Source organism: Triplophysa dalaica, chromosome 18 (genome assembly GCF_015846415.1).
Source record: "Triplophysa dalaica isolate WHDGS20190420 chromosome 18, ASM1584641v1, whole genome shotgun sequence".
Lineage (NCBI taxonomy): Eukaryota > Metazoa > Chordata > Actinopteri > Cypriniformes > Nemacheilidae > Triplophysa > Triplophysa dalaica.
The window spans coordinates 18925864-18937388 of NC_079559.1; the positions used below are offsets into that span (position 1 = coordinate 18925864).

The following is an 11525-nucleotide window of genomic DNA, read 5'->3' on the forward strand; positions in this document are numbered from 1 at the left end:
AGATGTTTGGAAGAATGTCAGTAACCAAACAGATATATTCACCATTGACTCGCATAGTATTTATTTTCCCTACTATGGCAGTTTCAGGAGCTTCAGGTTAAAAGCAAAATTGTATATTGACAAACAGCAGTGATATTTGGCCTATTTTTAGACCCGTGTCATTTGATGTGTTAGATAAAACACTTTAATAATGAGTCTAAACAGAACAGTGTAAATGTGCTGGCAGTATTTATAAAATACAAATGTATAATTTATCAAATATTTCAGCTTATCCGAGGCAGCAGTCATGAATTTTCCTATAGAGTGCAGCATTAATAAGGAATTAGCACTCTCTAATGGAGACTTTAGAAACTACAGGCTTAAGTCAAGGGATAGTTTGTCCAAAATGAATTCATGTCATTCATATAACTTACTTTCCTCAGTGCAACGTAAATGAAGATATGAAAAATGTCTGAGAGATTTTGTCCCTGTGCGATTAAACTTAAATGGATAGTTTACCCAATAATGAAAATTCTGTCATCATTTACTCACGCTCAGGTTGTGCCAAACCTGTATAAATGTTTTTGTTCTGCTAAACACAAAGGAAGATATTTGGAAGAATGTCAGTAACTAAACAGATCTCACCCCCCATTTACTGCCATAGTAGGGAAATAGGGAATAAGATCTGTAAGGTCACTGACATTCTATCAAATATCTTCTTTTGTGTTTAGCAGAACAATGAAATGTATACACGTTTTGAGTAAATGATGACAGAATTTATATTTTTGGGTAAACTTACGTTTTAAAAGGACCCAGTCTGATTTTTCAGAATTTTCAGTTTTGTGTGAAGTCCATTTCATACTTGAAGAGCCTTTTTATTTTGTCAGAATATACCAGACAACCTCTAAGTTGCTGCCATCATATAAATTTGCTTTTTCCGCAGAATTTTGTTGTTACACCATCTAACCAGCCAAACCTTGAATGACATGGTCAGTCCATTCAAAGGAAATTTTAAAGCAGAAGCCACCTAGCTGAATGTGCCATCTCTTTAAGCCCTTTGGTTCATTCAGCAATAAAGGCAAAAGTCTCACTTCACAAGAGAAGCTTTGATGTCAATGTCCAAAAACATTAGCCTTGAAAAGCTTCCTCTTGTATGGGTATACCTAAGGCCTTAACATAATAGACTGTGGGTTAGATCAGGTTGATTGTGGTCTCAAAAACTCCCAAAACATGCTGTGTTCCGGGCAGACATCAAAAGGAATGTGAGATCTTTTATCCTTCTGACTTCGCAAGTCTGGAAAACGGTTCACCAACAGCTCACAAACCTCAAGATGCTTCTGCTCAGCAGCCTGTGTGCACATACAAATGATGACAAACCTACAAAGTTGACTAAAAAATCTACTATGGATACATACAGGTGTAAACAAGGTCTAGGTCAAATAGAAAATACTTTTATCAAAAGTGAAATGGAAGGTTGATCGGCACCTTATGAAGTGGGGTAGTTCCATCATCATCGGTCAGGTGTGGATCGGCCCCGCGGTCTAACAACACCTTAACCACCCTCACATGACCACAGTAAGCTGACCTGTGTAGAGGGGTTGCTCCACCACGGGTCTGGACGTTAACGCAAGCTCCACAGTCCAGAAGTAACACGCACACAGACAGGTGACCTGCTCGACCAGCATAGTGCTTGCATGATAATGAAGGAAATGATGATTCATCTACACTTTTTTAGTACACACAATTGTACTATAAAACCTTGTGGAATTACACAACAAACCAAAGCAGTGTAGTGTGACTGGTCCCTCAAATTTGGATCAATCCCCTTTTTAAGAAACGACCTGACCTTCTCAAGATCTCCGTCTAGAGCAGCCGACCAAATACCTACAAGAAAACAGTTAGTTTGAAACTCTTTTATAGGGTAATTATAGATATACGTCCTATATGTACACACACACACAGACACACAAAGACAGAGCATGAAGGCGATGCACCTCTTTCAAACTCCATCTCATCCAGGGTTTGGTGAACGCTTGGTACCGAGCGATGTGCACCACATTCGCATTGAGTCACGTGCGAATCCATCTTAAAATGCTATTTATTACACAACACTGTAACATATAAAGTAAAGCGTTAGCACAACTATTTGCATATGTGTTTAAAACACGTGCTCTTAATTTGTATTATTAATAGTAAAGCAAACAAATATGGAACAGAAACATGTAAATGTCTGCGTCATACGAGTAAACTAGGGAGCCCCCAACCTAGAATTTCTTTATTTTATCAATGCGTTTGACAATAACATAACATCACAGGCTACAAATTGAAAAAAAAATGTCATTGCAGACTAAAATGCACAATAATATAACTTAAATATAAAGACAATTTTGAGTAAGTTAGAACAAAAATCTGAAACAAAATTTTAAGAACCCACCAAAATATACTGTAGGGCATTAAACAAAACCATATCTCTTAAATAATTCCCATAATTGTTGTGCTTTATGACTTTTCATAACATTTAAAGCCTCTATATACAAAGACGTTTTACGTAAAGTATATAAACGTTACCAGCGCGTGAGCTAAAAACAAACGCAGAGTAACCGGGAATGATGTGTGAAGCCGCTGCATACTACATAGCAAAACCTTTCAAAATAAAAGTCCGCTTCTACGTCAAAAATGAATGCCAATACAACTGTTTCAAAGGTCCACCTATTTTGTTTAAACGTACTTACATTTCAGTACAGTGGGTGTTTGCCTGCTGTAGGTTAAACTAAAAAAATCTAAATGTTTTCAGTGTCGTGGTTACAGCTCCAGCACCATTCTAAGGGTTTTAAAAGATTAAGCATGCTGTTTTAACAGGCCATTAAACACCGTGGTCTCCAAAAAAGTTATTTGCAAAAGAGGTGAAAATAAAATAAATTCAGACACTTTCTATTTACTGTAATCATATTTCATATGCATTTTTTTGTTGCTGGTTCACAGAACCATGTCAAGCCTTCAGCACATCACTGAATGACATATAACAGAAGGTCAAACTAACGAAAAATAACCACATTAAAGAAAATCTGTCAGAAAGCATAATAGCTAACAAGCTATATTATAATAAAGATTTTAGTAAGATGAGACTAATATGGATAGAGTTCAACAGTTATATTTAGCAGGTTTTAAGTTTCAATGCTTCGAAATAGATTAAAGTAAAAAAAGGAAATTGGGTAAGTGCCTGAGTGCTGTAGCCTATAACTGTACTACAAGTGTTTATATTTTGATTTATGATTCTTAATAGAAATCCAAAAACAAGTTAATAAAGAGTCAAAAGCAGTTTGATTATAACAGTCTATTTATAGAAATACACTTCTGCAATATAGTGAGTGCAAGAAAGGCAAGGATAGAACAGGGTCCTCACCTATACCTTTTACATAAATACAGCCTGATACATAAATAAATAGCTTGCACCCTTTCATCAAGGGTCTGATATACATAGAGAATCACACTTAAAGTGCAAAACATAGAGAATCACACTTAAAGTGCAAAGTCTATTTTGATTGCCTTCATTTAACAAGATTGATTGAGTACCCAACAATTCGAAATGAAAAAAATAACAGCATGTTTATATATAACTAGGTGTCATTTCTGACTGAGATGGGTGCATCAGATAATCCAGGTGAGATGATAATAAAGTCTATAATACGATCGATATTTGTGAAGAAGACCTAAATTGCATGTAATAAACGTGCTTAAATTGTCTTATGTATAAATAAGAGCTAAATTTGTTATAAAGATTTGACAGTATAGTTTTGGATATGAGTGCACAATGTCAAATCCTAATTAAGTGCTTTTCAGATTAAATATTGAGAAATGACATGATAACAGGGACAAATTCAATATGATAGCCACCGTGTAAGGAAGCACTGGAGCTGAAAATGACACAAGAAACATCACTTTTTGGTATGGATGAACAACAGTTGGTCACATCAACTTAAACAATATTAAATAAAAAAAATGGGAGTGAAAACTAAGGAGTAGGTGGCAACCATAACACAAACAGATAATATAAACCAGCATATTGGCACCATTGGTTAATTATTGTGCATATTAACCTATGGCTATTACACAGTTATCAAAGGATTAAAACGTTTGAAAGTGTTGCCAAAATGTGACAACATTTGGTTTGTATTTGGTTGAAGTCTCTGCATGGACTTTCGAGTGAACTGAAAGAAAATATAGAATGGGCAACATGGGAGGAAGATTAAACAACAAACACCAAAACAAAGAAATTTCTGTGTAAATATGAGAAAATTATATGTAAGAGATTTGTGTTTATGTTGCATATTTGAAACCAGACCTGTATGAGATAGGATTAAGGTATGTTCCATTATTCAGATATCGTGTACACAAACTATGCTACTATGAGTATGTAGGTTCTGCTGTATGCTGTGCAAAAAGGCAACAATAAGCCTTTAAAGGCATTGCCTAATTTATGCGATATATATTTTTGGTTGAAATGTTGACTTCATCATATAGAAGCACAAAACTTATACATTCACTAAGACAAACTCAAAGCATAATAAAACTTAAAATACAACTTAAAGCAATGGGTTTGGTTGACCTTTGATCAACTTCTATATATTTGGAATTTCTAAAAGCTTTTACCGTTTTGAAATTAGACCCTGGATGTGCATTAGTGCATGAGAGTAAGGTAAAAATATAAGGGGTGGGGCAAGTCAAGTGCTAATATTGTATTGCATACGGTTCCACATGAGCGTGAAACAGGAAGTTGGGAGGGTGGTGCTATTAACAGCTGGCTGGTAAGGTTGTTGGACAGGGAGCATTTTAATTGGTTATCTCACACTTTGGGACATGTGCAGTGCAGTCAGCATCTCCTCAAAAATGGCTCCTTTCACATTTGAGCCACGCAGGTTGGCTTCCTGTAGATCACAGCCTGAGAGATCACAGTTCTGCACAAGAACAAAGATGCATTTATTGTACAATGTAAGTGGTTTAGAAGAGTGTATTTACTTATAGCCATCATGTTCTTACATATCAATGAGCGATCACTTCTTTAATATTACAAGAAACTATTTATAGACATTTCAGCTGCAACAACATAAACAAATGTTATGTGGCCCAGTAAACCTTCGTGAAGGAACGATAACTGTGGAATATTTTTAATTGAATTTAAATTAAATCTACATTAAATATTCTATAAATTAAATATTATTACAACATCATGCAATATACAGGGCATAGTAAACACAATTCATGTTTGCCAAAGCCTCACACAACAAGATGCACATTTCTTGCAACTTAGCTGTAAAAATTATTTAAATAATAAGTTATATAATAACCAGGCAGAATTTTAGTCATGTTAATGATACACGTTTATGTATCCGTGTCTTGCATTTTTGTATAATTTGTGATGCCGGAAAGAACCTAAAGAAACCCAGGCAGGTGCGACAACAAATGTAAATTTATACAGATTTCAACATTCCTTGACATCTTTTCTTACCTCAAGATCTGTGCCTGCTAATGTAGCACCACGCAAGTTACAGTTTTTTAGCTTGGCATTCTTCAGTGTAGCCACACGCAGATTTATCCCCGTCATCTGACTGCCCTCCATGTCAACGCCTTTCAGATTAGCACCTATAGAGCATGAAGCCTACTATTATTATCAGATTACAAACAAGTACATTAGATATATATGTTTGGCAACGAAACCGTGGCAAGTTATTTTGTTTACTAAGGATATGAAGTGTTGCTGTATAGTGGTTTTACCCTCGAGATTGGCCTTTAGCCCAGATGGATCCTCAAAGTTGCATCCTTTCAGAGACGCTCCTTCTGCATTGGAGCAGAGCATCTTCACACCCTGAAGATTAGCACCCTGAAGCACATGATGTTGGGATGTCAAAAAATCTCTATAGGACAGTTCACCATTAAAATGCTCTCATTATATGATTTTAAGACCCTCTTGTTGTTCTGCACTTTCTATCTTCCGTGGAACCCAGAATGAAAAATTGGGAATATAATAGTTTTGTAAATTAGATTTTCTTTTTTTGTGATTTATGAGTTCAGTCTGTTCCTGACACAAACCTATTATTATGTTTTGTTATATATTACACAAAAAATAGCAAAATGGAAAGAGAGAGAGAGAGAATAGAAATAGAAAAAGAAAGAAAAAATAGATGTTCATCTCACATCCAGGTTGGCTCCCGATAGGTCCGCTCTCTCCAGGTTTGAACAGCACAGGTTTGCATAGGTGAGATTACAACGACTCAGATTTGCCATTTTAAAATTAATATAGCGCAAATCAAGCCGAGAAAGATCAGCTCCACTAAAATTCAGACCCTGTGAATGGGAAAACAAAACATGAAAAGAGAAACACCATTAACCCATAAAACCATGACTGAACAATTCAAAAAGCATCTCCTACCTGGCAGCGTAGCTCTGATTTGGTCGGCGTAGCCAGAAGAAATCGAACAAACTCCTTCCGGGAAAGTGGAGAGTGATCTTCAGGTGGATGTGAATTCTGTTTTAAATCCACAAATAAACAAACAATTAAAACATTTACACAAATACGACAGAAAACATTAAAAAAATTCCCATTCTGTTACCTTTATGGCGACTTCTAGCTGTTCAGCCAACTCCTCTATTCCAAAGAATCGAGCTTCTTCCAGCACTCCTAATAAACATTAAAAGAATTCATTAAATAAAGAATATCAGTGATGTAGGATAAAACATGATATTTTCATATTACATTTTTAAAAGCAATTTGTTATAAAATATTTATATTAAGTTATAATACGCCCCATTTCATTATGGTATTAACACACTTTGATCTTTTTTCTCCTCTGTGGTACACAAAAGGAGACATGCCATTTATTTAAATTTCATTTATAAATGAATAACCCTTTAATGAAATTATTTCATGTAATATGGCATTTCCCAAATTTTTGTTGTTGTAAATTCCATGAAGTGCACATGTAATGTTCTTAAAATGTGACATAATAAATAATATCACATAGTGAAAGATTTATTGCGATTGTTAAAAAGCTTAAATATTAGTGATTATTAGCGATAGTCATCACTGAAAATTGATACCTAATGTGTATTATTGTAACTGCCTTTTCATGATATAATTAAAGTACCTGAGGTCATAGAATATAGTGATTTTACCATGGTTAACAAAATCATCTACAATTAATGTGCACCAAGCCCAAAACTTATTAAGCAGTAAATTAAGTAGATAAATGAAACAAGTCTTGTCCATCAGAGAATGCCATATGTGGTCTTACTCACCGAGTATGTTTATTCCTTCATTGACAATGATCTGACCGTGCCTTAGGTAATTCAGGATCGGTTCGAAGTACTCTGGGCTCCGGTCAATAAGGTAAGACCCTCGTTCATCCTGCTTATTACCCCAAACATCTGCAAAACGGAGAAAATAATTCAACTTTATACTCCGAGTCTGAATTAGTCAGTGTCATTATATGTTAAACTACACATACCTTTCTCTCTAAACATGTGTGCCAGCATACAGTCAGGCTCCTTACTCACAAGAGTACTCCTTCAACAATATGAAAGATGATAAATAAATAATAAAAGCTTAATGTATAACATTTCATTATATTAGAATTGTATGCGTAATCATCTGACCTACAGTATACTTGTATTGCTTTACTTTTTTATTTATTTATATAACACTGATACGTTTTAACCAGCCCATATGATTACCTAGTCGTCGTAAAAAGCCGCCCACCAATATTCAGCGTTAGCCAATCGGTGTGCGAACCGGAGTTGTCATCTGATGTCTTGCTATCACTCTGGGGATCTAAAACATAAGCAGTGATACTATCACACACTGCTTTATTGTTAAACAAGATAAATCACATCTGAACTATAAAAAATATTTAGAAACCACTCACTTATGAAAGCATCTCCCTCTGACACATATAACACATCATCATCTCTGTAATATAACATGAACACAATTTTAAACCATGACATTTTACCACATGACATCTTATTTGCCTTTTTCCCATTAGAAACAAGTACAAAGCTCAATGCGGTCTTTGTTAGCTCTCTTGTTTATTAATGCTGAGCTCATGGTGGTACAGAATAACACAGAGAGGTGTGATTTTCCATTATGCCCCACTGTGACAGCTCGCTCTCCTGAAGTGCGCATGAAGAATTTTACAAGGTCAAAAGAATCTCACCTGATGAGTCCAATGTCATCTATGAGGCCACCTTTCCCATTATATAAATTACAAGCCCTTATTCCCAGTTTATTGCTGGCGACTGTCAAAAGATCGGACAAAGTCCCATAAACAGCTACAACCTGCAAAACAAATTATGGAGAAACTCATATTTGCACTACATAGGCAAGTGTTCTGGACTAATAAAGCACAAGAATGTTTGGTTTATTGAATTTTAAACACATAAAAAAATATTATTAAATTAACTCAAATATAAAAATATATAAGTATATAAAACAAATAATGTAAATAAAACTATACCGCGTAATTAGTTTAAACAAGGATAATACAATGAAAATCTTCTAAGCAATACCCCTTAAAATAACAATGCTACAAAAACGCTTTATTCTGGCCTTAAATATTACACATCAAGTGCTTTATCACAACTCAAAGGGTTTGATCTACATGATATCTTATCGCCTGTTGTATCTTTGGTAAATAAAGTGAGATAAAGGCATAGAAATGCGTCATGCCTTTAACAGGACATCAGTGTCCGATCACACTTACTGGAGTTGGGCAAGCTAAACGTGGACTGCGTGTGTGCACTCACCTTGCCATTTTTGGAGGTTCCGTTGACAAAAAGCGTCACCCTGCGCATGCTTTGTTTAAACTAACTGAACGTATTGCCGATACAGCAAATAATAAATAAATAGGTCGTTAACTTATCTATGTATTAAACTAATACCTAAGTAAAAGGAGGAGGAAGAACAAACCTAGCTACATTGTATCAAGATGACGAAGCAACTGTCCAATCAAAATGCGAGCACTGCGGCGGACCTCGTAGACGGACCAATCACAGGGCACGTTTTACAGACTGGGCCTGTAGTCGGGACCAATCAGACACAATTGTGGTGTATTTTTTTGTGTGAAACTTGACTTTGTAAGAATGGAATTTTGACGCAAGGGAAATGATTATTTCACTGACTGTAAGCTGATCTGGTTAGTATGTTCATTTACGCAAAGTAGAAGTCAGTCTATAAACAGACTGTAAACAAACTTTGAAGACGATATTAAATTAATACAATTCAAAAATGGTATTTTATGCAACAATACAATTTTTTTAATGTTAGATATACGATTTGTGAATAAAAATATAATGTTGAAATACGTTTCGATGATAAGCATGTTTTGTGTAGCACCCAGGTAGTGTACCTGTTTCTACACCAGATGGCGGAGTAGAACACAAATATTCGACATAATCTGGCATTCCAAGAGTTCTCATTTCAAACTCTTTGCTCGTGTGATTGTTTTCCATTTGAGCCAATTGATCAGAATTACAAAATGCTTTTCCTGAATTAAGTTAGAGTATATTTTAACCCTGACAGCCTTTACAGGGAATCATTAAATTTCTGCGTACAAACCGAAATATACACTAACACACATTTGTGACCCTGTCTGGGAAATACAGGCATACGTTTTATAATATAAGAAAAAGAGCATCAAATGGATTTCACTGTGATTTTAATATTTGAAAGGGATTTCCTCAGTCAATAACAAAATACCAAGTATATGTTGCCAAAGAATGTACTTTTTAATACGGTAAATACAGCTGGCTTTTCCCAGGTATGGTCACATATCACAATATATTGTTTTTCATTTTATTTACACATCTCAATTTATCGCGATATGAAACTCTGGCGTCGCTACACCCCTTTTATTGGGGCACGAGCCCCCGTATAACTCTGCTGTGCCCCATTATAAATTTCAAGTTTAAGTTTCAACAATTTACTTTATTTGTCAGTGTAATCATTTACATTGATAACAGCGGCAAAGACGGATATGCAACGTAGTAATCTAATTCCCTCATGTTAAAAGCGATGCAGTCGCGCTCTTTAACCGGTCCAATAAAACCAGCTCGTGCCGTATTTTTTCGCAGAAATCTATGTCCGTGCGCGTCTATGGGTTTCTTTCTACAACTGCAATGCAGAGCCCGCGGCTGCGCAGTGCGCACGCAGGCGCGCAAGGGTGACGACACGCGATTGACGTAGGCTACGAAAACATGACGAAACTAAAATAAGTCTCTAAACAATATCGATCATCTTATTTTGACTCGATCGTTAATGGCCCCTGTAGATGGACATCATGAATTGTTTGTGCAAAGCAAGAAAATGGAAGCAATAAGGAAATGATGAGTTTGAGGCAGGTAAGCCTTGATAAACAAACTACTGTACATCCCCAGCCAGTCAGGGGCCTGTTCCATAACACAAGATAAGAGTACAAGCCAGGCTTATTTTGGTTAGCCAGGCTTATTGTTGGTCGATTCGGTTTCACAAATGAAACTTAAAACAGTTCACACTCAGTTACTCCGGCAACTTATGCTGGGAAACTAACCAGGTCCGGAGCAGGCTAACTCTCAGGCTAAGTCTTAGTTCATGCTTAACCAGAATACCATTAATACTCACCTGCTGGCAATATCAGCAAAGCTTCGGTTTGCCGCCCTGTACGAACTGTGTACCTTTCTTTAAAAAGACTCCTCAATGTGTTCATCACATTCCCTGGCCACAGAGCAATTTGTACCATTAAACATGACTTTTATGGAATAGCTGGTAAGTTAAAATGATTGTATAAAACGTGGAAACATTTCTTGACTGTTGATGTTTCACAGGACACATTTTAAACCAAACAAATCATTTTCCTAGGTTTCCCAAATGTTATCGGTGCACTGGACTGCACCCATGTGCGTATTAAGTGTCCATCTGGTCCACATGAAGCAGACTTTGTAAATAGGAAATCAGTACACAGCATCAATGTACAGGTACGGTCCCACTGAGATGATATTGAAGGCTATTCTGTAATACTGATAGTTCTGTACTAAGCTAGGCACCAGTGTTCGGTTCATTGCAGTTAAATGTAGTTACAATACAATGTTTTATATTTATTATAATTGCAGTGTAGTGAGCTACATGTTTAATTTTATTTTAGATGATCTGTGATGCAGATTGAATCATCACAAATGTAGGAAAGCACCTGTCTGAGGAAAGAGAAGCAACTAAGGATTGTTGCAGAGGAAGACTGGGGCATTGAAGCAGTATTTGAAGAAAATCAAACAGGCAGAATTATACGAGACACATTGGTCCAAACCAGGGGGCACATATGCCCAAAATTATTTTGCTTAATATGGTCCAAACCAGGGGGCACGGTGGCTTAGTGGTTAGTACGTTCGCCTCACACCTCCAGGGTCGGGGGTTCGATTCCCGCTTCCGACTTGTGTGTGTGGAGTTTGCATGTTCTCCCCGTCCCTCGGGGGTTTCCTCCGGGTACTCCGGTTTCCTCCCCTGGTCCAAAGACATGCATGGT

At 36.3% G+C, this 11525-nt stretch overlaps 2 protein-coding genes and 1 long non-coding RNA gene across 4 annotated transcripts; 1 reads left to right on the plus strand and 2 right to left on the minus strand.

Annotated features, from left to right (window-relative positions):
* Positions 1–211: 211 nt before the first annotated feature.
* On the minus strand, positions 212–2640 carry ankrd39 (ankyrin repeat domain 39). Of its 2 annotated transcripts, none has more exons than XM_056772256.1 (5): positions 2548–2640; positions 1974–2090; positions 1760–1863; positions 1465–1668; positions 212–1328 (listed from the first exon to the last, which is right to left on the minus strand). In XM_056772256.1, exons 2-5 carry the CDS (start codon positions 2062–2064, stop codon positions 1176–1178), a joined length of 552 nt encoding a protein of 183 aa, XP_056628234.1. In that variant the 5' UTR covers positions 2065–2090; positions 2548–2640; the 3' UTR covers positions 212–1175. The 2 variants fall into 2 exon arrangements, with proteins under 2 accessions (XP_056628234.1, XP_056628233.1); XM_056772255.1 differs by having other exon boundaries at positions 2414–2603.
* Positions 2641–3298: 658 nt separating this feature from the next.
* On the minus strand, positions 3299–8978 carry kctd9a (potassium channel tetramerization domain containing 9a). Its single transcript, XM_056773015.1, has 12 exons — positions 8779–8978; positions 8190–8311; positions 7899–7942; positions 7708–7804; positions 7482–7540; positions 7273–7401; positions 6588–6655; positions 6407–6502; positions 6172–6321; positions 5752–5857; positions 5486–5619; positions 3299–4934 (listed from the first exon to the last, which is right to left on the minus strand). Exons 1-12 carry the CDS (start codon positions 8824–8826, stop codon positions 4818–4820), a joined length of 1170 nt encoding a protein of 389 aa, XP_056628993.1. The 5' UTR covers positions 8827–8978; the 3' UTR covers positions 3299–4817.
* A 1215-nt stretch (positions 8979–10193) lies between these two features.
* Positions 10194–11300, plus strand: LOC130407120 (uncharacterized). Its single transcript, XR_008904569.1, has 3 exons — positions 10194–10371; positions 10868–10983; positions 11151–11300. It is a non-coding gene; the product is annotated as an uncharacterized LOC130407120 (long non-coding RNA).
* Positions 11301–11525: the final 225 nt, after the last annotated feature.

What these genes read in the sequence shown, in the direction of transcription:
- ankrd39 (XM_056772256.1), bottom strand. Translation starts at nt 2,064, where the DNA reads ATGGATTCGCACGTGACTCAATGCGAATGTGGTGCACATCGCTCGGTA. An exon ending in TGAGATGGAGTTTGAAAGAG is followed by an intron (nt 1,864 to 1,973) that starts GTGCATCGCCTT and finishes GTTTTCTTGTAG; the next exon opens with GTATTTGGTCGGCTGCTCTA. An exon ending in GAACTACCCCACTTCATAAG is followed by an intron (nt 1,329 to 1,464) that starts GTGCCGATCAAC and finishes ATGTGCACACAG; the next exon opens with GCTGCTGAGCAGAAGCATCT.
- kctd9a (XM_056773015.1), bottom strand. Translation starts at nt 8,826, where the DNA reads ATGCGCAGGGTGACGCTTTTTGTCAACGGAACCTCCAAAAATGGCAAG. An exon ending in AGCTAGAAGTCGCCATAAAG is followed by an intron (nt 6,503 to 6,587) that starts GTAACAGAATGG and finishes GATTTAAAACAG; the next exon opens with AATTCACATCCACCTGAAGA. An exon ending in GCTAAAGGCCAATCTCGAGG is followed by an intron (nt 5,620 to 5,751) that starts GTAAAACCACTA and finishes CATGCTCTATAG; the next exon opens with GTGCTAATCTGAAAGGCGTT.